Raw genomic sequence first — 25588 nt, 5'->3', positions numbered from 1 at the left:
CACTATCAGATGATCAAATTCAATTGCGACTGATTTTTTCTTATTTTTTTCTAATTTTTTAAACTTTTAAACTACGACATTATTTTCTTTATGAATACAAATTGATTATCTCTCAAGAATGGTTGGTCCTAGGATACAACGTTATATAAAATGTTTCATGTAAAATAGCATATAGATTACATTATATGCTTATTATATGCATTATATGCTTACATTATAGCAATTTTCTTAAAGGGTAACTATAATATATGGAAATCAAATTCAATTCTGACTGCTATTGCACACAAAACGAATGATGCGACAATAGAATGTCTCGCAATTTTGCGTATTCTAGCCTAATCTAATGCTACACGGCTTCTCTGCCCCCATTTGAATAATTCGCACCGAATAAATTCAACGCTCTTTTTGCTCGACATTTATATTTCTTTCCCTTGTGACACTCATGAATCCCACTAATCCAAGAAAGCTTTTATCACCCCTCTTTGACATGTATGTATCTATGTAAGTATGTATAAGCAACATGTCCTTGTTATTCCTGGGATCATAGGGGAGCAATCGTATGCCGAAAGGACGCAACACTTTTTTGATACCCATTTTACGACGTAAAACGAACAAGAACTGGCGGTGTAGCAATGAGGAAAAAAATGTTATTTCAAAATGGTTGACTTATCAGAACGATCCCATCTCGGTGCTCGAAGGCTCAAAGAATTCCCGTGGTAATTTAAATTCATCTTTACGTTTATTCCGGTCATGTCTTTGGTACGAGCAGCTGAGCTTCCGTCTGGGAGTTGAACATTTATTACGGAGCACTAAACCCCCCTTTCCTTCCTTCATTCCATCAATTATGCTACCCATCCGCTCGATACTTTTGGTGGTGGTTTTGGAGCTTCAAACAAGTTCGGGTAGTTTGCATGAAAATACAGGTTTTCAAAAAGAATGAACACGCGACACGATTAGACTAGATTGTTTTCAAAATATAAGAAATTATATTTATTCATATAAAATGATAAGAGGTTTATGAAATAAAAACTCGAGAACGGTTAGCCTATGGAGGATAACTTTAATTAGTTAAATTATTAAATAATTTAAATTTTAGTACAAAATACAGATTCTAGCAATAATACTGCATAAAAACTGTTGGGCAACTTGGGAAATATTGCGGAAAGACTATGTCGTATTATATTTTTGAATCATGAATTTATAATCTTCTGAATAAACATACAATCGTTAATTCCTTCGAAACGGTAATTTAAAGAATAAAAAAAGTTATATATAAATATTCATGCAAAATAAAATGTAGAATATATTTCTTGAACAATCAATAATACAAATTTTATTCTCAAAATTCAATTCATCAAAAACATCTGTCATCGTTATATGGAAAAAAAAAGTTTCGAAAAATTCGGAAAGCATCGATCGCTAAATACTCAATTAGTGTATACGCGATATTAAATCATTTTAGGCGCCTTTTCTGATGATTGCGAAATATGTAGATATCAATACGTACAAGATAACTAGGAGAAATATTGCATGGACAAAGAAATTATGGAGCTGATTCCCTTTTGCAATTATTTCACAAAACTCAATCTGTAAACAACATATGCAAGTGCAACGTCGTAGATAACCATGCAGTTTCAGATTATTCAGCCCACAAAACAGAGTAAACAACAATATGATCAACTTCTATTTCCATAACATCGGGTGTGCAGATTAAATAAATTATAGTATTATTGCGTCCTTCCCATTACCGGGCCTCATCGCCATTCTCGATCCCTTTATGGATTCCTGTAGGGCATCATATTTACCGTTGGATGAACGAACGCAACGCCGCCAGTTCTGGTTCGCAGCGGTTTTCTAGCGAATCTACTAAATGCATGCTAATAAAACAAAATATTTTGAGTTGCCCGTGGGCAGATAGGACAGAATAAAACAACTGCGCCCGGGGAGCTGGCGCAGGTTTCATCGAGCATGCCATCGCCAGCTGAGAGAGATCGTCCGGGATCGATCGATTAGATAAGCACTCCCCTACGTGTAGTGTGTCACATGCACCAAGCGAATCATTATTTACACCCGATTGATTATTAGTAGGACAAACGGACGACAATCATAGACAGACAGACAGGCAGAGCTATAATTCTCGGTAGTTCCGTAAAATATCAGTCCTCATCAATAGTGGTGGCGGGGCATTCAAAATGTCGCGGAACAGTGATCTTATCAAGTCTCATCGGTATAAGGAACATCGTTTGTGGAAGGGGTTTGACGGGGATTGAACTACTTTACTTTGTATGAAAGGCAACAAACGAAACCGGTATGTATGTGATTCCGGGGGGATCACATTGGAATAACATTGGTATGACTCTTTCGGGAAGACTGATTATAGGAGTTATGGCAACAATGAATCTGATAAAGGGATGATTTATTCATTTTTTTTTGTTACACGTGTAGTAGGAACGCTTCGTTCGTCAATCATATATTTTGATGCAGACGTTGTGTCTACTGCAGCATTAAAATTAACGAAGAGAAAGCTAAAATAAAATCGTTTTTTGTTAAAATTTTGGGCTTCGTTTTGCATGATCAGTTGTAATATTCTTCAGACGTGGGAGAAACGGGGTATGACGAACCGGTTAATAATTTGAATTGTATCATTGAAAACTTTGATTGTATCATTGAAAAATTATCCAAAACCCAAAACTTTGGTATATCCATCCTAAAGTAATGGTATTTTTGTTCAAAATACATAACGATTCTATCTAATCTATGTTTAGGTCCACTCGCCCTGGACCTCTGTGGCATTCCAAACACTTATGCGGGTATAAGGTTCGATTCGATTCTTTGTTTTTAAGAGGCTTAAAACCTTGCAGTTCATTCGCCTCTAGCCGGTATGAGGTAAAAAGTAAACCACTTCAAAAAAAATCAAAAGAATTCATCCTCACTTTTGGTGAATGGAAAACGTACAGGAATCGCTGAATATAAATGTTCATGACTACAAACAAACTTGATAAGGTAAATGATTTTGGTTTGTCCAGTCGAAAATGTGATCAAAGTTTGTTCACTTTTTTGAATGCTCCAATTCAGCACACCTTTGTTAAATCAGGTATTCGAATGTTTCAAAACATATACATAAAATTGTCTTTTTGAGCTGAGCTTGAGCATTGGTAGACTGTACAATTCGTAGTTGCTCTCAGTTAATGACCTGAACCAACCAAATTGCACAAAGAACACACAGAATGAACGCTTGGGACTAGCAAATCGTTCTCGTTGTGCAATCCATATAAATAAAATTGTCTTTTTCATGATTTACAGTAGTTTTATAGTATATTTTTACGGAATCACATGTTTTAAAGGATTCTGAAATACACCTTCCATTGGTGTCAATGCGCCCCTCATTCGAGCTAACTTTTCATCGATCACCAGGTGATTATTTGGTACTTATTCAGACCTTTTCTGGATTTTAACACGTGCATATGATTTCTATGGCAACCGCTTGGCGCGCTGCAGTTTGTTTATTGTGTTCTTTATAAAAATTTGAATAATTTCAACGCCTTATGGTCGTATTAGCAACGAGAGAATGTTTTTTTCAGTAGGGTGGCCATTTCCCTTTAATGGTTGTCCGAAAAATCAACTTTTTCCTCTTTTTTTTTTTTCAAAAATGACTTTTTTCAAAAATTCATAACTTTTGAACTACTAAACCGATTCAGATGACCGACATATCAAATTAAAGCTAATCACCTGCAGAAAATTCGAATTCTTTTCTCGTTATTATTGATTGTATTCGTTTTTTAATTGTTTTCATAGTCTCGGGACCAGAGGCGCTATAATTTATTATATTTTATTTTTGAAAAGCTGAAGATTTTTCACATAACATACGTCGAAACCAGAGAGGCCTAAATGTTCAGTCGTGTCGCGTTGAATCGGGCGCGAATATAAAATATACACATTATCGCAAAATTTTTTCGAGTATTGATCTGAGAGTTTGCTTTGTCTCTTTTTCCATCTTATGGTTTATGAATTTGTGCGTGTTACCATTGTGAAGAAGAGAAAAGAAAGAAAGAAAAGAAAAAAATAGAAAGCACAAAAAAATATGGGAAATGGGAATGCTTTATTTTTTTTAAAGAACCTGGCCGGATAAGGGAGTAAAAAGTTCCGCCTAAACCAAATCACCAGCTGTATGGCAAATATTATATAGGATATTAAATAAGAAATTTTGGCGGTTTTTTTTGAACCCCTATGTGTTAAAATAGGATCTATAGTGAAAAACATACTTTTTCGTTTATTTCACGCTATCCTCAAAAGCTTCGAGATAAAAATTTGAAAAAAATACTGAATATTCATCCTACTACGGTGTATCAAGAAAAAATATTTGAGGCCTTATATGGTACACCATAGGATGGTGAAAAATGCACCTTTTCGTTTTTTTTCACACCATTCTCAATAGCTTTCAGACAAAAATATGAAAAAAAAACTGAAAGTACATCTTCATAAAATGTATCGATCAATATTTTCATCAAATAATCAAATATTAAAAAAATTAATTAATTTTTACTACTACAGTACTACCGTTCTGAATCATATTTCGGACACTTTGTTCTAATATCTTGAAATGCTTAATGCACTGATGATATAACTATCAAATTGATATCACAAATGTTTCTTTAAAGCAATCCCTTGGTTTCACTACCATTTCACATGAGAGCTTCATTTGAATTATAACATAATCGGCAGAAATCTTACAACATTACTGATTATCGGTTGTGTTTGACGTTTCCTTATCGTGAGTACGTAGAATTTACCCGTTCATAAATATTTAAATTTCTTCCGTGTTTCATCAGTTCTCATCATCGTTAACAGTTTACTGTGATTGTTTGGTAAGTGTTTCGCAGTTGACTATAAAATATAATCAAGTGTAATGTAATTTTCGTCCAAAAAATTGTGTCCGAAATTTGAATTCAATCTGTCCGAAATTTGATTTAGTGTCCGAAGTTTGATTCTTATTCGCCTCATTTGAAAAGCATTTTATTCGTTGATTTTGTTATGTTTTCAAATAAATAGATACCAAAGAAGAAAGCTTGAAAGCATATTGAAATAATTTATTAAAAAATAACAACCAAATAATACCTGTGCATAAAGTTCAGATCAGTTTTTTTATCTGTATTATAGTGACTTTCAACTCATTTGGCTGGTTCGTCACTTTTACTTCCATTTTTGGAAGAGTGTCGGGAGTGAGAATTGAACTCGTGACCTTTAGCGTGAGAGGAATGAATGTTACCACTACGCCAGACCGCCTCCACCGTTTAGATCAGTTTTCTGCATCATATGCCTTAAGCGTCCGAAATATGATTCAGAACGGTACTCTAGATTGTAATCAAATTTCGTCCTACGTCTATTTTAGGAATATGTGATTTTTTACAGAATTTTGGGAGTGTTTTTCGCGGTACAAAAAAAAATATTTTCAGGCATTTCGAAATTTTGAAAACCCACTTTTGCTCTAATTTTTATTCAAATGCGTTCGTATGTGTTGTTTTTCCACATGTAGCGCAATTTTTCCTTGAATTTGAAGAGGATTACGCGAAAAAAGAATAACTTTTTGACCTTTGGGCATTTTTAATTTATTTTGAATTTAATTTATTTAGATGCTCTAATATTTATTTAAATTTTGTGTTTTATATGTCTAAATTTTATCGGTATATTTGGAGCATTGCGCTGTGCAAAGATTTTTTTTTCTCGTATTATAAAATATTTGCTATTCGGCCGGATACCGGATATTAGAAAAAAAATGAATAATTTCTCATCAACACAAGATAATTCATATTTTTACCAAAATTATTGATTTATTTACACTATGACTTTTATTATAGCTTTTTTAACCGACCGATTATGTTTTGCTTCGTACACCAGGCCACCTTCAGAGAACAGTCTTTCACTGTAGATACTACTGCAAGCAGCTGAATGATAAACTCTAGCAAACCTTGTCAATCGGGGTACTGCTTAGAGTTTAATGACCCCCAAATATAAGGATCGTGATTGCGGTTGGTTTGAAATGTTTTCGCATAACAGTCGATTTCGTTAGCAATGGGATTTTTTTGCGTAACGCGATGCTGACTATCATTTTCGTTTGGCACTTCTTTGAAACAGTCCTAAAAAGTTTTCGTGGGATTCGCGTGTAAGGTTTAATTCAGTTTCGCCTCTTTTGCTTCGTTTAATTTGATTTGTGGTGAAATAAGTGTACCATTTCTCAGATTATCATCCCTGAAGACAGTTCCAAGTTTTGTAAACCTGAATGAAAAAAATTGATTGGTGTTCTTTGCTTATTTGAATTCGTAGTATTCACTCTTTCTCGACTATTATTAAAATTGTTTCAATATATCCAATTTCATCATTGTAGCCTTTTCTGTTATTTAATCCTTAACAGAAGAGAAAACATTATGCGTATTAAGAGCGTTTTTTATGCGTTATGCGTTTTTTTATACTTAGATCATTCATTATATACGGAAAATTTAATCATAGTTCATTATTTTTATGTAAAAATGGTTTTATTAGTTCCTGAAATGTAATCCTTTATTTGCTTCATGCACACATGTGTTTTCTCCCATACTCTGCAACGATGTTACACACTCTCTATATTTTGAACGGTTCAAAAATCTCAACCGTAGACTAACATTTAGCATGGATACAACTTTCAAGAGGTCTCTATCGAGGTCGTACCGAAAGACGCCATAAGGGTTTTTGTCAGCCATTTAAATCTACATGCGGTTGTCTGTGGGCTGACGCTGACGAAAGGGCTCTGGGAAGGCAAACCTTCAAAGGTATCCTTTCCATCCTGGATGTTGTTGTTGTTGGATGTTGAATACAATTTTTTTTAATTCTTCTCCTTGGTGAACGCTAAAACGATTCAAGTGTGAGTTGAAGATCGTAGGCAGGAACTCGCCCTGAGGTCTCACGGGAAACTGGGAGACAAAGTTCCTTCACGGCAAGTGGATTAACTTGCCTGGCGCTTAAGTGAAGGTTGTATCGCCTTCTTATCCTCGAGATATTTCCTCCCGTTACAACTCGTATTTGCAAATAGTACCGGATACCGGATATCCGGTATCCGATATCCAGTCAAACTACTGCTTTCATCATTGCTTTTTACTCTCTTACCCAGCCAGACCCTTTGGAAATATAAAAAAATATATATTTTTTGTAAAGCGCAACACTGAAAAAAAATCACAAATATCTAGAAAAGCCGTAGGAACATATTTAAATATGAATCAGAGTAGTACTGAATCTCTAAATTAAAAAAAAATCAAAATTTCAATTTTTTAGTACTACAATTTTTGATTAAATTTTTTTTTCGATAATTTTTTTTTAAACTACTACGGTGTAGTAAGATGCATATTCAATATTTTTTCAAATTTTTATCTCGAAGCTTTTGAAGATGCCGTGAAATAAACGAAAAAGTACGTTTTTCACTATATATCCTATTTTAAACCACAGGAGTTCAAAAAAAACCGCCAAAATTTTCTTATTTAATATCCTATACAATATTTGCCATACAGCTGGCGATTTGTTTTGGGGGTACCTTTTACTTCCTTACCCGGCCAGGACCTTTAAACTAATTAGGGGTTGAAAATCGTAATATAATTTTGATTGGTATGCGATTTGCATATCGGTTTCCAAAAAAAGGTACTGTGTTACAGAGCTGCTGTGGGAAATGCATAACTAGTAATTGACGTTATGTTTACAAAAAAAAGGCCTTCCTTCTTAAAACTTAACTTAAAGGTAAAAAACTTCTCATCAATTAGATTTATAATAGCAATGCGTTAGTTATTGTTGATCGTGTTTATCACCTGCATACTGGTATTTTTATGCTTACTCTCTTCACAAAGATTTTGGAAGAATCCACTTCTCATGATATTCCAGAACTTGCAGAACACCAATAAATTGATGGTTGCCAACTTTTTACATTCTTATCTTTCTTGAAGCAGGGCGTGATTTATAGATAATAACATACCTTTATATTTCTTTCATGATTTCCAATGTAATGAGATTCAAATGAACAAAAACAATGGCACATTAAACGAATAATTGAAGGTTATGATGATGCATGGGTGATGATGATAGATGAGGCGAATAATGCTTCTCATCGAATACAGTTCTGTTAAAACGAAACACGTAGATCAACAATAATATTGGAACGTTGCTTATTCATCTGAGTGGAACGCAAATGTCCCAAAATAACACGAAATCAAGCTGTTTTGAATTTAGAGAAAAATCACCCAGTATGTCAATTAGATTGCGGGACTAATAAGGAAATTAACTTCTAAACAAGTTAATTAAATATTTGTTTATTGTATTACTCAAAATAGTGTTCTGCACCGATATACTAACAGGATCGAATACGCTTCGGTTGAAGTCATTCGAATGTCGTCAAAAAATTTCCTTTTCATTATTTTTTTCTGGGGTCTTCGTAGCCACTTGGTTACGCGTTCGCTTACTAAGCGATCGATCGTGAGTTCAAACTCAGGGCCCTCAATTGACCATCTTTGTGTTGTTATAGAATAACTACGTCCACGCAACCATCATCAGCTATGGAGATCGATCCACGGTGGAACAAAGATCGATTCATCCATACAACTGCTTTGCTCTGCAAGAAACATCGGGCTGCTGTTCTACAAATAACCCAACAATGATCAATATCAACTGTCTCCGCTGTCCGGTCTGCTGAACAATGGAAGAACAGATAGAATACCCATACGCCTAAATGGCTACTACAGTGTAATTTACCATAATGTAATGGAACAGAAAAACCTAACGCCTAAATGACTACTACTACTACTGTGTAATTTACAATTTATAGAAACATAAACATATGTACATGTACACGATAAAAACCCGGCTCTGTTACAGATAAAATTCTAATGAGCCTGATAAGAAAAAAAAAAGAAAAAAAATATTTTTTTCTGAGAAAAAATAAGGGTGCCTAATCAAGTGAATACGGTGGATGATTTAGGACACAGACGCAATTTAGAGTTAAAAATTCACACACGGTCAACGACTCGTCGCAATATCGTGTAGAATGCTACTTTCTGCATTGTGATATTTGGCTTCAATTCGGCGGATTCTGACCATCACAACTCTGAGATAATATTCTCGGATGATTCGACCAGATAGAACAAACTCTTATTAGATAGAACTTCGATACAGTCGTGCTGTTCCTATTTTAGTACCGATTCAGTTTTGTCGCTTATCAAACGTTAAACTTTTGTATTTTTAAAATACACTTGACGGTTCCAAACGTTTCACGAAGTCCACCTATTAGCATCTCGACAAATAAATAACCTCTGCAAGCCTTCGAGAGGCAGAGACACAAACTCCACCTGAAGTACAACCCTTCCCCCCTGCCTGCCTGTGTGGTTTATAAATATTTATATTGAAATTTATGGTGATTATAGCCGTGCCAACTCTGATTGGCTAATTACACAGAACGGAATAACAGCGCGCATAGACTCATTTATCGGCCCCGCAAACTTGAAGCGCGTCGTGAGGATGTTGTTTAATTATTCAAACTCATCCGAGCTGACATGAACGATGTTGTGACGCCTGGAAAAGTTTCGACGACGACGACGAGGATGAGGGAAAAAATAGACCAAGATTTAAATACCGATCTCACACAAGTCGCATTTGCACAATATTTAGAGCAGTTTGCTTAATGACATGATCTTACAAATTGACTGTAAAAGCACCGAGCTGTTTGTGCTTATGTACGAAATTAAGAAGAAGGCGGATAAGTTTATCTCTTGCGGCAAGTAATTATTTGATTGTGACAAACACAATTCACACATGGAAGTCTATAATTAGAGTACTCAAATATTGACTGGAGGTGGAATGCACCTTGTTTGCACTTTATCGCAAATTCAACCAGCAAACATGGGGATGTCCATTTATTGGAGGGGCTGCAATTACGTTTCGATCGAAAATGTCCCAACAATTGCGTTTCAGCCAGTTATAAACCCAAACGTTCGAATCAAAAGTAACTCACCTGACATGAAGTGTAACAGGATCGCCGTAATGGGATACAGCGTGGGACTGAAGGTTATGTCGGGGCAAGCGTAGCCGAGAACGCTGACTACACGATCCGCCACCGCTCGACCCTTCCGGGTTAGGTGATAAGGTAAACAGTGGGTGGAGTCGACGAAGGGTGGTAGCATAATGGGTTTCTCGGGCAGCTCTGTCGTGCCGAAGACCTGCGGCGAAAGGTAATTATTGGTGGTCCACTTGAGGCCACAAATAGAGAGTTAATTTTTTTACTGACCTGATTCACCATGTCCCAGTAGAAGCCGTCCAGCATGGTCTTGCCGACGTGATGCTGGCTGCAGAGCGCCGGCCATAGCTGCGACCGGATCGGCGAATTCGTGGGCCACGAGTTTTCCCTTAGTACTAGTTTGGTTTCACGTTTCTTACCTTGCTGAATGAGTGATTGAACATCTTGAAATGATTTGAGATTTGGCTTTTTCCCTGCACGGAAAAAAAAAACAGAAACAAGCAATTGGTCAGTAAACGTTGGTAGACAATCTAAAGTCGGTAAACATGGATGGATATAACTGCTACTAATAGCCGGGCAAATTACAGTGTGTCATTCTTGCTGATAACCGATAATTTACCGCCAATAAACGGCCTTGTGCCGTTCACCTTTTCCAATTTGTGACGCATTAGATAAAGCTATTTGAGAAAAGAATATGGAACACAGGGAAACCCGGATTGGTACGTATATCAAGTTGATATTTTCCTAACGATGAAAAGTTCAGCCCGACTGCAGGTGCCTCTCTCTATCTCGCGGTGTGGAAGCGGCACCCAGTTGAATAATTGATATGTCAACAACCAGAGCGCAAGACGACGCATAGGTGACGCCTTCAGTGAACCCAAGGGTAGTGGCCCCCCAGAGACTTGTAACAAGATCGAACCGATTCAAAGCCGTGTGGGATGCAATAGGGGTGGAACAAAGACACGCGGCTTACGTACCGGCGGCATGAATGGTTTTTAATAACCTCGTCCCCTTTAATTCACAAGCTGCATTCGTAATGGGAGCGTATGGTTCTGCTAATACTACACCCTTTGTACGAAACATTACAGATTGTGTCGCATCAGTTGTTGATAGTTCAATATCGTGCAATCGAACCATTAGTACACACATTGTAGTGAAAACTTTACAGACATCAAAGACTGTCACTTGGCGGAACCATCTGTATAATTAATACTGCTGTGATCGACAATAGCCATTGGAAGCAATCTGGAGGGATATGGATGATTTGATTGAGTGGGGAAGGGATGCTAAAACGAAGTTTTTAATAATTTGGATAATTTGATTATCACGAGAACCCTTGCTAAAATCGACTGGTGAAGAGTGCTTTGAAGTAAACTTGAGTTAATACCGCCAGAAAAACAATTAGCAAAACAACGGGCGAATTCGAAATTTTGCTGTGGACTTTTTTTTGATTGTAGACGAGGAGCGCTAATCCTACAAATTAATGAAAAACCTCATACTTCTTGTGTAATGTGAACCCTTTGTGATAGAATTAATGTCCATCAGAAGAGATCCTCTTAACTTTCCACGTTTATCATCTTTTGTTTATATCGAATTCCGTTATGAGCAATTCCAAATGAAATCGACAAATGACAAAACATGAGTATTTTGATTTGAACGAAAGATTGTATTCCGCTTGAGTAGGAGGAAATATGAGTTATCCACAGTATTTGAGAAATTTTTTGACCCAAGTGTAACATTTGAACAGCGTATCGATTTTAGTAAGAGAAATCTTTGATAATTTATATCTCTGAAACTATGAGTCCTACCGAAATAGTGTCTCAGAATGAGTTATACAGTTATAGAGTACTGAACTTTTGAAGACTTGTGGGTTAATACAAAACGTAGCGATAATGTTTTTCTACGTAACTCCTAAACACATAGTTTTACCATAATGATGAATTGGAAAATATGTTGAAAACTATAAGCAAATTCATAAAATTTCATGAACATGGCGGTATAACGACAAACATATTAAAAGAGCCTATTTACTATAAAAAGACAATAAGTTAGAAATATTTATTTAAATATCTCGAGAATAGCTGCATTTAGACGGAGATTGATAAAGAGCTTTCCACATCAGAATTCATAACTTGTGGCTAAAAATAAGTGTTAACATGCAACAATTCAAAGTTTCAAAAATCCATAAAAACTCCAATATCCATAATGACTTTTTTTTTACACGAAAAAGTTGAAAAAATTAAAAGATACATAAAAGATAAAAGATACATACATAAATTTAAAAAAAAAATGAAAATTGAAAAGACAAGAAATTAAAAATGTTCTTTCAAATATCTCCAGAATGATTGCGTTTAGAAGGAGAATGATAAAGAGTATTTTTTTTATTTTAAATCACATCAGGATTCATAATTTGTGGCCAAAAATGAGAAAATATGAAATCCGCAATTTTGTAGTGGCTGCCATCTTGGATTTGCATTTTTCATAAATAACTGTGTTCTACTAGTCAAGCCCTTTCGTTTGATACATATTGATGGTGTTCTGAGAAAGTATGCAATCCGCCATTTTGTAGTGGCCGCCATCTTGGATTTGCATTTTTGATAAATAACTACATTCTACCAGTCAAGCCCTTTCTTTTGATACCCATATTAGCTATTCAATATAGATTTATTATACAAATTATTCGAAATTTCCGAAAATAAAAAATAAAATACTTCGGATAATCGAGTCTTCGGATAATCGAGTCCGACCTGTATATTTTAGTTATTGCTAATTAAAATTTTTTTGGAATTAAAAAAAATACTATTTTTTTTTCTTAGTGTTTATTGTTTTTTGGGCATCAATACTCTATAACTCTTGCTTAGACACTATTTCGGTACAACTCATAGTTTTTGAGATATAAATTATCAATGATTTCTCTTACGATATGCCCTTTTCAAAAGTTACAATTGAGTCAAAACATTCCCAAATGCTGTGGAAAACTCATATTTCCTCCAACCCATGCGGAATACAAACTTTCATTCGATTAAAAATACTCATGTTTTGTCATTTGTCGATTTCATTTGGAATTGATCATACATATTGAATGCATACTGTTGAAGCAATCGACGGTATCGGAGTAAATGGTTATCAACATCATGGCTTTTCATCAAATGGTATACGTTCAGTGGTTCATGATTCAGTTAGCAGAAGACAGTATAAAATCAGGAACGGCAAATTTGAGCCCCCAAAATTGATACAGTTTGATGTCTCGAAAATTGTAATTTTACCAATAGATTAATAATAATAGTTCGGTTGAAAAGTTCATAAGGTTGATGTCTAGATGGCGCCTTTTGCAAAAATCTACTTGACTGTCACACCACTGACTGACTGACAGCACCATCTTTCAATGGATGGCTCCTGAGTTACAGCATTGAGAGTGAAGCAACTTTTATTATTGTAAAAAAAAATGGAAAAATCACAAATCAATGAAAACAATGGCAAAATTGTTGAATTGGGTTTCGAATTGCTTCCGCATCCACCGTATTCTCCAGATCTGGCCCCCAGCGACTATTTTCTGTTCGCAGACCTGAAGAGAATGCTCGCTGGCAAGAAATTTAAGACCGATGATGAAGTGATTACCGAAACTGAGGCCTATTTTGAGGAAAAACCGAAAGAGTACTATAAAAATGGTATCGAAAAGTTGCAAGATCACTATAATCGCTGTATCACCCTCGAAAGCAATTATGTTGAAAATAAAATCTAATTTTGCAAAACAATAGTTTTACTGTGTTACCTTATAAACTTTTCAGCCGAACTGTCAGCAGAAAATGAAAAGGCCGAAGAATCCAATGAGAACAAAATTGTCTGAATAAATATTTTTTAAATTTATTTTTTTGACGTAGAATTACGTCTAACAGGAAGATGAATTAATTGATGGGAAATATTTCTATGCATCTATCACATTAAATGTACTGTGCGGTTTGTGGCCGGAGGAATCATTGACCCGTACTTATTCAAAGATGAAGATGAGAACATTTACATGAAACAACATTTGACAAATAAATGGCAAGGATTAATTTTGACCTCAAATACAATTTTCCTGTGTTTTTTTTCTGTAAATTAAAAATTAAACGCTTAAGAATCCATCCAAAAAATGCCAATATATACCTTATTAAAATGTACCTTGAATATAATTAATATTGTGTAAAAATCAAACTTAACTTTTCTGGCACATGATCCCAATTTACTGATCGTGCAGCACAAATTATCTGGTTTTCCCCCATAAAACCATGCATCGGTGGTGTATTTGCATTATTATTCTATCACAAAACATACACCCTTCACCGAAACACCTTATTTGCAACATTTAATTATTTCGTACTTGTGAACACATTTATCCAGGGCAGTAACGTATACCTTCACTATGCTAATGATGACGTTATTGAAAATGGAGATTGAATATATTAACTGGCAGAAAAAAGCCATCTGTTACCATAGGAAAAGTATCACTTTTTGTGTGTTTATGATTCCGAAGAACAAGCAGTCTCAAAAACATCAGATTTGGTTTCTCAGAATTTGCAATTCACATGCAACGTCATACTCAAATTAACATCAGTTAAATTGAAATCATTACCATATCGCAGTGTAGCAGATCGAAAAACACAACAAACGAACAATCGTCATGATTGAATACAAATGAATGAGAGAGTTCTGTGAAGAGGTGTAGTCACGAGTTAACATAGCGCGTCATGACTACACGATTAAAGCATCGCGATAAAAGCGTGTCCAACAGTTTACGATTCTTGTCAAACAAATAAGAGATGGACCATTCAATGATGTTACCAAATTTTGCTTGGTTAAAAATTTGGTTTGAGATATTTATTCTTGGGTTTGTTATTTTTGAGATGTATCTGCACGTATTTAACTGTAATAGCTACGTACAATCTGTGCCCAAGCACTATTCAAATATTTGTTTGCAGCACAATAAATACATTCTGTCCATAGAATTTGTATTATCGCCTTTAAAATAGGCCCCTTTTGAAGCAATAAACTTTTTCTAACGAACAATGAAGTCATCGAAACACTTTTTACAGCTGTATTGAAGTATTGTCTTCAGTTAACGCAGCCAATTTGTTTTTATGTCAAAACGGGTCCCACGAAGCGGTAATTTGAGTTTTCGGACAAAGTCACACGGGACCATATCTGGAGAGTATAGCGCTTGTCAATCACATTCGTGCCGTTTTTGGTAAAAAAAAATCGTCCACAATGGTCGATCGATCAGCTGGTACATTATCGTGGTGCAAAATCCAAATGTTATCCTTCCTGTGGCCGTTTGCGACGAACTTTTTTTCTCAAACGCCCCATAAGGCCAAGGCGATAGGGGTATGGCCGATGAATCTTTTTTTTTTGGCATGCTCTACTCAACGTTGGTTCCGGTTGTTTTCAGCTGAATAATAATCCAGCTCTGCCGTTTTTTCTAAACATAAGCATGAGGCATCTACAAAAAATAAGGATGCATTTTACCTGTAGCGTTTTCAAACACAAACCACAAAATTCGGGTTTACCCCGAATGGACTCAAAATTTCAAAATAATGTTTATTAGCATCGGTAAGCAACAAAGTCACCTTCGGCACACAAAATATACTGAGCAATGATCTAAGATGAATGAAAGTCATAAAAACTATCGAATTTTTCAAAAATTTTCGAGTAAAACACTTTAATTGCACTAGCGAAATTTTTACGGACGGTCTTCTGTTTGCCGAGATGTTTTGTTTTGTTATTTGTTTTGGCAGCAAAGCGAATTCCACAGCCGTTGGGTGATTCGAAACGAATGAAATGACAAGTACAGTACAGGGGACATCGGAAAAAGTTACCTTTTCCTAATGACGCTGTACAAAAACTAAATGACTATATCGGGCTCAAAATTACCAAAAGACCACTGACATTAATATCAATTTAAGAACAAATTTGAAAGTGAAAAAAAGAAAATTTTACTTATCCTACGTAAGGGGCTGCGTTATCCAAATGATCATAATTGGACTTAGGAATCATCAATCATATATGAAGGGCTCAAAAAAGGGGTAAGTTGATGAAGAGGGAATCGATCAAGTCACTTACAACCTTTTCCTACTGAGCCCCTCATATAATAAGACGAAATTCTTGCACTTTTCTAATATTTTGAAAATGATAGTACCCTACGCCTCTATTTCTCCATCTACATTTCTCACAAAAGGTACGATTTTAAGGATAAAAGCACGTATTTTTCGAGCAATTTGTACTTTCTGGTTCATGCTCACATGATTTCAGATAAAGGTTACATCCTGTTAACTATTATCTTTGTATAATTCCACTACAATAAAATTTTTAACACACAATTTTGATCTTCTATTGCCAACGTAGACACAGAGTGGTGAAATTCGTGATCACTAAATAAAATTTCAGCGAAAATAAAATAGATAGCTGTTTGGCGCCTTCTTCGCAGTTGATACACGCAATTTCGGTCACAGATGAATATATGTTTTTCAACCAGAACCATTATTCCACATTATTTCTTTCTTTCTTTGTTTTCGAGAGGCTTTAACCTTTGCAGTTCATTCGCCTCTATTCCACATTCCTAAACTATTTCAATCTACCTTTGGCAATGCATAAACCATGAGAGATGCAAAAATGTAGAAGCATTCTCCACCAGACGGCATGAAAATCGACGCGGTGCTTCCACCGAACAAATTTGCTCAGCTACTTGCAATGTTATTCATTTCTGTTTGTATCGATCAAATATCGAAATATCGAAACAAAATATGTGTGTGATTTCAGCAGCAGTTTGTGACTTATCTCTAGCGATGAAAGAGTCCAATTTGAAAAACTGTATCGAGAAAAGCCAGTTGAAAAGCCTCGCTGTCACTGCGCTAATTCGTGATTCCCAATTGCTAATGACTTATTTTTACCCAATTAATTGAAAACGTCGCGAAGTATAATTCCACCTTCCACGTTGTCTGTAAAACAAACGCTGCATTTACATTTCGAGCGAGCGATTTACGCATGCCTGTTTTAAAGTGTTAAACAAATATTGTACCTCGCTGATATATTAGTAACTCATTATTGATAGCACGGATAGATAAGCACAGACAGGACGACAGAGGATAAAAGTACATAGTGCTACACATTCAAACTTTCACTTCCAAAATCCTTAATTGAGGACTTACTCAATCCTACTCGAAAGAGACGATGGACGAAAGGGCTTTGTTAGTAAGTAACCATGAGGAATATTTATCTTCAAATTGTGCCATCAAAATTAACAATCATATTTCCAGACCAAGGTGACGATCTACGATTTAATCATCGGATGTAAAAAATGACGATTGGATACATGGACTCATAGGGATCCTCAAACAAACGAATTTTGGCAATCCGAATTTAATGGGGTTTGTAGAACTAACGATTCAGTTATTCTTTACGCCCAGGGAAGCCGAGAAAGAAGTTCCAAACCCGATAGGACTGTGAATCGAACCTGACGCCTTCGGATTCTTCATACCGCACCTTCTGAGGCCCCATCAATTTAGGTCTCCGCAGTCGTACTCTTTCTAGCATGAGTGCAAAATAAGATAACGAGGGTATTTTGGAACGCTTTAGGAATTGGTTGGACAATTTCTTGAGAAAAAAACATGTTTTTGTTACAATAAATGACTGTTCTATTATATCATTGTAAAGAGTGGAATGTCTATTTTGAAATACATCATTCAGCAACAAAATTTATTTGAAAATAACCAAGAAAGTTCAAAATTTCTACGGAGCGTTGATATCAAACTATTGATCAAAATATCCGACAAATCTTTTATCTATTACAAATAACGTTCACACGTAATCTGGGAAAGCAAATAGAGCAAAAAGAGAAAATGTGAAACTGTTTTTTTCTAAATAAACAAATACATGTTCAACAATCATTTTTCTCCCCTCTAGTAAAGATGTCGCCAGAGGAAAAATATGCGTCAAGTTTAAATTCCTAAATCCACGTAAAGTTTCCTAGCACATTTGTTTACCAGAAGCTTTAAGGTGAAGGTGGAAGGAAGCCACAAATGGCTGCCACAATGGCGCTCATTTCTTTCATCTCCCTCCCTCATCCCTCGCCCGAAAATCAATAATTTTGCGAAACAGTGTGAAGAAAATGATCGTTTTCGCACACTTCCCATCAAGTAATATCAATCAAACTCTAATCGATTACTCACAAGATATTAAATTTTCATCTGCCGTCGCAATTTATAGTGAAAAACGTCGGAAAACCGGAGCTGCTCTGAAAGTTAAATTTTTGTTTTTCAGTTTTCCGCAATGGATTGTTTGTATTGGTGGAAGCATCATTATTTTTTCGACACTGATGACAGACAACATCATCGAAACTTTATAGCTGTATAGCCACTCAAAAAAATGTTGTTCCGGAGTGATAGCGTTGCATGTCATGAAAATAAATAAAATAAAATTTTGTTGATATCAATACAATTATTATTTTTACGTTTAATGGGTCTATAATGTAAGTTTTAGCAACTTTAACATCGGTTAAGAAAGTTGTATTGCATAGCTCGGAACACTGCCACGGCTGCCTATGCTTTCAAAAATAGTAAACGGAAAAGTCTCCGACAGTTGACCGACCGAATAGTTTGAATGCAATCGGGGAGCCTATCAAACTTTTTTTATCGGCCGGTACTGAATCGGTGTAGTGTGCGCATATGCATATTGCGGGGGCTCTTAGCCTTGCTGAAAGTGTGACACAAAATTCTTGTACTTGAACCGATTCCATTATTATGTACAGTTGAACCCCGATTATCCGCGAAATAGACGGGCTAGATCACCGCGTATAACGAAAATCGCGAATAACGCAATAAAGGACTAAAAATGAGGTACAAACACGAAAAAAGATATTTTATTCTGGAAACTATGTTTTATCAATACAGTCAACCCTCCTTTAACGCGGTACTCTTATGGCGCAGTTTCTGTTCAACAACGTCCCATCAGCTTTTTTCGTGCACCCAATGCATGATTTTAACTGGATATGTTTATGTTCGGTTGGGGAAAATTATTAAATTTATTTATTTCCATTATTTTCTCGTTGGCTGGCTTTAGTGATCAATATCTCGCGTAATATCGATCATACAATTTCAAGTTCAGGCTCGTTGTAAAGGTGGCATTTCACACAAAAAAAAATGTTGTTTTTCGTTTGTTCCATTCAGTTGTGAGTTACACGGTGTTAACAATGGAGGCCAACAAAGAGAAAATTCGGTTCATTTTTCACTTTTTATTTCATAAATGCGAAAATGCAAGCCAGGCCGATGAAATTGTGTTTGATGTTTATGGTGTCAATATTGCAACAGTAAAATACGTGCAATTTAATTTATTTCCAAAAAAAAATATTTTTTTTTTAATTTTTGTTTAATTTTTTTTTCTGTGCAATACTCTAAATTAATAAAACAAGTGTACAATTGAACAAATAAAAGAGGTTCGTTAATTGGGCCAAAAAACCAATACACTTATCGATTTTTACTCGCTAACTGGACTGCAAAACAGCAAATGCAATACATCGAATTCAAGATAACATCTATTATTGATACATAACTGGTTTGCATCCCAGTTAACGTACGCCCTGCTATAGATATGTCCAGTTAGGGAATGACTTCTGACGGGGTGACGAACATCATAAGCGAGTGTCTTCCGGGCTGCCGGGCTGCGGGCTGTACAGCGAAAAATTATGTCAATACTAGGAGGATGACAGCGATTATCATGCGAGAACCTATTGAGATCGGCATTACATCGCATCACAAAAATGAAGCGAAATGAAATATTAATCTTCATGACTTATATTCATAATTCTCAATGACTCAATTCCTTCTATGAATTGAACAGTAGAACCATTACGACTTAATTGTGATAGTCTGCAAACGAACATTATTCCACCGAAAAAGCTACTGCTCGCGATTATGAGTACAAACCGTTTGACGGTTATGAATACATATAACAAACGGCCCTTTTCAGGGCTACTATTTAGAGTTTCAAAAGAATTAAACTAACAGATTTCTGAAGAATGAAAAGAATTACATTTAAAAAACAACTGTTCTGAACAATTACAGTCCTACGTCAAACTTCCGTCCGTGCCCCTAGGCCCCTTCTACTTTTTATTTTATTTTTTTATAATTTTTTTTATGATCTCTTATTGGTCTCCATACTACGCGGTACGAATGATGTGATTTGTACTCATTCTGAGTTCTTATAGCGCGGTTTCCATACAACGCGCTACGGATTAGCCTGGATTGTATGCAAAATCCGAGTTTCTTATAGCGCGGTTTCCATATAACACGGTACGCACTCTCCGCGTTATAGGAGGGTTGACTGTACATCAATTATTGAACTATCCATCTGTAAGGTCGTGTACATCAGTGATCAGATAATGTTAAAGCCATGACCAAAACCAAAGAGCAAGACTCTACCACTCACTGACAAATTTCGGGAAGGTTTATAGAGTCACTAGGGAACTCGCATTCGCGGATAATCGAGGTTCTACTGTATATACAAAAAATACATGCTGGGACAGTTAGTTGCTTGAAATATTAACATGAGACTGTTGAGCTTGATGTTGTTTTTTTAAAGTATGTTAACAAGCAATAACTTTTTTTGTGTTTTTCTGGAAGATTAGGCATAAAAACATTGTTTTATGAAGAAAAGTGAAAATTATGAAAAAGTAACATGGGACAACTATGCGTAGAACGGCAGTATATATCGATTAATCAGTTCCGATTCAATGAATGAACATGAACAAAAAATCCTAGCTTCAAACATGGGAATCTGGAGGATGCCGTCTTTTGGTGAATCCGGGCAGAAAGTGGATGAAACTTTTGTCAAGTTATCCTGGGAGGAAATTGGAAGGATTGATCTCATATTTTTACAAGATTATTCGGAGTAGCCAATAGTGGTTCTTATTGTACTTGCCTGATCGCGAAATCATTAGATTGGTCTTGCAAAAAGAAACAGATTTTTTTTTAATTCGTTTATTTTTACAGGCTCAGTTACATAAGTTATAAAACAGAAATTTTAGAATGTCGAAAACAATTAAATGAAGACCATGACAATGGATTAGAAGAAGAAAAAGTATGGGCAATTTTTTTCCTTCGGCTTGTTGGGTCGTTTACTGATTTGGAAGAGAACTTCACATTCGAATTAACATCAGTTAGACTGGAATAATTAACAGCACAGTATGTATAAACAATAAAATTTCAAGAACAAATATCATATGGGTGAGATCAAGTCATCATTGCACGATTCGCTATGAAACCATGATTGGCCAGTTTACAACTTTCCTCAAACGAAAACAGAGAATTACCTGGCGATAACAAGCGCAAATCGAAGCATTGACACTTGTTGAAATCCGCCGATTGCAGGTACTGGAGCTCGAAGTACAGATCACAGTCCGGATCGATGTAGACCGATGCGCGTTTACTGAGATTCTCGAGCGAGATACCTTCTGGCGTTTTGGCAACCATGACTTTGGTTCACTTGCCCACCCCACACGCGAGAGACACTATACTAGGAACCGCCGCACGATTCCACCCGCTGCTCTCGAACACAAATAAACAGTGCTTTGCTTTGGGTACTTTGAACAGTGCTTCTGTTTTTCTTTTATTGTTGCTTTCGTTTGGATCACTCTGTTTTCACTTCCGAACCAGCAGCAATACCCGTCGTATGCACAGAAATCCACTCATCTTGTTTCCTTCTAAATATAGACACAATTGCGCATATTTCTTCGCTTGGCTGAACCAGTCGAAACTCTTCCCCAACCAGGGTTATAAAGCTGGGGCAATGTAAACCGTTATCATCAGAAGATGGACTCGATCAAAATCTCATTTTTCAGCGCAAACAAGAAAAGCATCAATTCCAATTTCTCCGGCCGGCCGCTGTCCGCAATAATACCGCTTTGAGACTTTGATTGAGCAACAAAGACACGACACGACCACTTGAGGTTTCAACACTTTGCACTTGTGATGAGAGAAATAATCCTCCCTTTGAATCAAAGCCGCTACGGCGTGATGAGGTTCACTATTCACCAATCGAGCATAAACAAATGGATCACATTCACAATTTCATCGAAAATTTTACGGCTACCACTCAGCGTTCGCCGTGAGTCTCGTGAACTTCCTAAGCGCGATATCCGTCATCGACGAGCACTCAACAAAAACAACACTACACTGAGAATGGCGGCGATTTCATCATGTCAACGTGACCGCGATCGAGGAAACACGTCCGTTCAATTTCGCCGGTTGATCTCTACTGAGTGTGTATCAGGCAGTGAATAGATTCCACCACTGCCGCTGCCGCCGCCGCTTCTGGTCGTTGCCCCGCGGGTAAGGGTGCGATAATTGAGAGATGATTTAAATTGAAACCGGTCGAATCGAGAGTTCGCTGCTGCCGCCGCTCCTGCTCCCTTGTTCAGCGAAAGAGAATCAATACAGAGCCACAACAACCAAACGGAGCGCGATACGACGACGGTAAACAAACAACGGGCACGGAAAACGATCGCACTGTTTACTGTCATCTGCTGTGGTATCATCTCATTGGTTGAGTGGTGTATTATACACATGATGCGGTTATCATTTCACACGGAAGAAAGCATTACGAGAGCATTCCTCTTCTTCCTTCTCAATTGTATTTATACGTGTACTTGATGTGTAACTATGTTTACCATTTGCATCCCAAACAAGCCAATGTAAACAATGGATGCAACGTGCGGTTCCGAACGTATCGCGTTTCATGTTTTCAACAACAATAAAAACACACCACAAACCACAAAAGTTCAACGGTATCGTTGTTCACAAAGCGTTTCATTCGAAAAAGAGAGCAATCCATTCGAACTGAATTGGTTGGATGATCTTTCCGGCGAGAAACCCGTACCCTTTTTGGCGGATATCTCCAACGATTCGGCGAAAACATCAACACTTCGAGAACATGCGGTAAACAAAAGTTAAATAAGCGAATATCAAGGTGTAGTTTCACGTTTAGCCCGGGAAAATCTCAGATCGGTGCCAAGTCGCATCAGGGAATTCCGATCTGGGCAACTAGAGTGATTAGAGTTAGAGTTAGAGTAATTAGAATGAAACCATTTGTGTAGTATCACTACCCTTAGGTCATTAATTTTACCCCAAGGTGTCATGAGTAACCATGGAATTTTCAGCATCAGCTTGGGCAAACTGTACACTTCGTAGTTGCTCTCCGTGATTGACCTGCAATAGAGAGATAGCACGAAGAACACACTTAATGGCACCCAGGAGAAGCAATCCATTCTCATTGTGCAAGTTTCGGCGTTCCAAACTTTTTATAGTCAATAATGAATTTCACGAAGAGAGGGGAAGGGATGTTAGTACGATATTCGTGATCGGAGTTTCGTTTCGGGGTAATTGTTAGTGAGGACAGGTAAGAATCAAGATTCACTGAGGTAAGTGTGCTGATTGTGTAAACGCGAATTCACGACCATTAGAAGAAACGAATTTTCCGAAATACGAAAATATTTCAATACACGGCGTAACCAAAAGAACCCCTTCCTAACAAACTAGTCCGGCGATATCGCATCTCATCGCGAATACAACTCTGTTTAATTGAATATTCCAACACGCGGCGGTTAAGGATATTTAAGGACAACTCGCAACAAGTGCTATATTACGTACCAGATGGTACGCATCGAACACATCCAGAAACAATTTTTACGTTTCACACCTCGAAACCTGCCATGGAATGACCCCTTAAATTTTTCTGACTATCCAGGTCGTTTCCGTCTGATCAATCTTGAGCTCCTGTCGGTACGAAGTTTGAGACTACAACCGTTGTTCATATTTGACGTCCTGGCGAGCAATCATGATTGTCCTGATTTACCACGTGAAATTTCACTCACTACCCCCGCGCCTGCTGCGGCACTCTGCTTTGATCGCCATTCCTAGGCACAGGACTCACTATGGATGTAACAGCTCTTCATGTTCTTATCTTGAGGCTTTCAGTGTTGTTTGTGATGAATTCTACTTCAATATTACCCGATTATTTTAGACTTAAACAAATAGTAAGGTACACCGGGGCAAGTTGCAACGGTTTTTTCGAAGTTCAACTTGAAAATTATCTTAAAAAATCACTAAACCACTAAATTGAAATCTGTTTGCAGCATTTTCAGGGTATGACAGATAACTTTCGATAAAAAAAATAGAGATGCCCATGGATGTTTCGAAAAATATAAATTTTTAAATTGTTTCGTTTTTACAGTCATTGTTTTAACTTGTCCTGTAAAGCGGGGTAAGTTGAAACGCGAACTATCATTAGTTTAATTTGCGGGTTTACTCTCGAACTACAGTAGAACCCCCATTATCCGCGAAATAGTCTGGCTAGGCCACCGCGAATCACGGAAATCGCGGATAACGCGATAAACGACTGAAAATGAGGTGCAAACACGAAATAAAGATATTTCAGCATGAAAACTATGTTTTATCAATACAAAAATCATTAAACTATCCATCTGTAAGGTCGTGTACACCAGTGATCAGATAATGTGAAAGCCATGATCAAAACGAAAGAGCAAGTGCCTACATCTCACTGACAAATCTCGGGACGCTCTATAGAATTACTACGGAACTCGCTTTCGCGGATAACCCGCACCGCGGATAGTCGAGGTTCCACTGTATCTACAACAGATTTATGAAACACTAAATTGAAGGAATTACATATAAGCAACTGGAAAAAGGGGTTTTGGTAGACGTTAGATGTGGGGAAGTAGTCTGATACACGCAAAATGAACACTACATACTAGACATTAAGATTCGAAACAATAACTTCAAGAATACTATTGAAGATTATAAAATAGTCGATTTTCACTGCTTTTTCAACTTACCCCAGGGTCAAAAAAAAAACATGGTGTGAGTTGAAATGCTCAAAGCTGTACGGAAAAAGGTTTTTCAGTTTAGTTTCAAAAGTAACTACACTTGATTATCCCTATTTGATTACCTGACGTGCAATTCTTGCGATATTTTTGAAAAATCGGACCGAGCGCGCAAAAATGTTTGTTTTGATTTCACGAATGAGGCGCGAATAAACAAAGGCGCGGATTGCGTTAAGGCATCCCAATATTCTGGTAATGGCTGTCAAAAGGTGGATGGAAAGGTAATGTTTACTGAAAAATATATCACGTAAATCTGTCATTCCTAGTAAAAGTTATGGTTTCCGTTTTTACTAACTCCGAATATCAACTTGCCCCGGTGTACCTTATATGTGAAGTGTAGCCTGTATTCTACAATCGAAGACCGAATACAAATAAATAAATAATATTTTGTGTTTATCGCGCGTAGCATTCTCTGTAAACTGCCATATATTTCAACACGCGGCGTTGGATACCGCTGGTAAACTCTAGAAGTCAATCGGGGATAATTATTTTATATTGAATCGAATAGCAAATCTTTCCTATCATATATTTTCACAAGCGGTGCAGGAGAGTCTCCATCGACAATCGAAGCAAAATCAATCGTAAACCTCGAATTTCAAAACGCAGCGGCGAAGAATTTCCACGAGCAACCTTTAAAGGCA

At 36.6% G+C, this 25588-nt stretch overlaps 1 protein-coding gene across 11 annotated transcripts in view; it reads right to left on the bottom strand.

Annotated features, from left to right (window-relative positions):
- LOC129780588 (GTPase-activating protein skywalker) overlaps positions 1-25588 on the bottom strand; it is a 162278-nt gene that overhangs the window by 36400 nt on the left and 100290 nt on the right. For 4 of the 11 annotated variants that reach the window (XM_055789011.1, XM_055789009.1, XM_055789012.1 and 1 more), the window contains 2 exons: positions 10292-10494; positions 10019-10223 (listed from right to left, as the gene is read on the bottom strand). In XM_055789011.1, coding sequence (XP_055644986.1) covers positions 10019-10223; positions 10292-10494 — 408 coding nt within the window. Of the gene's footprint in view, positions 1-10018; positions 10224-10291; positions 10495-21359; positions 22334-25588 lie in introns of those variants that run through there. The other 7 variants (XM_055789017.1, XM_055789014.1, XM_055789008.1 and 4 more) reach the window with 6 other exon arrangements.

The sequence above is a fragment of the Toxorhynchites rutilus genome, chromosome 3, assembly GCF_029784135.1.
Source record: "Toxorhynchites rutilus septentrionalis strain SRP chromosome 3, ASM2978413v1, whole genome shotgun sequence".
In the NCBI taxonomy this organism is placed as follows: domain Eukaryota; kingdom Metazoa; phylum Arthropoda; class Insecta; order Diptera; family Culicidae; genus Toxorhynchites; species Toxorhynchites rutilus.
This window is presented reverse-complemented; position numbering and strand designations above follow the sequence as displayed.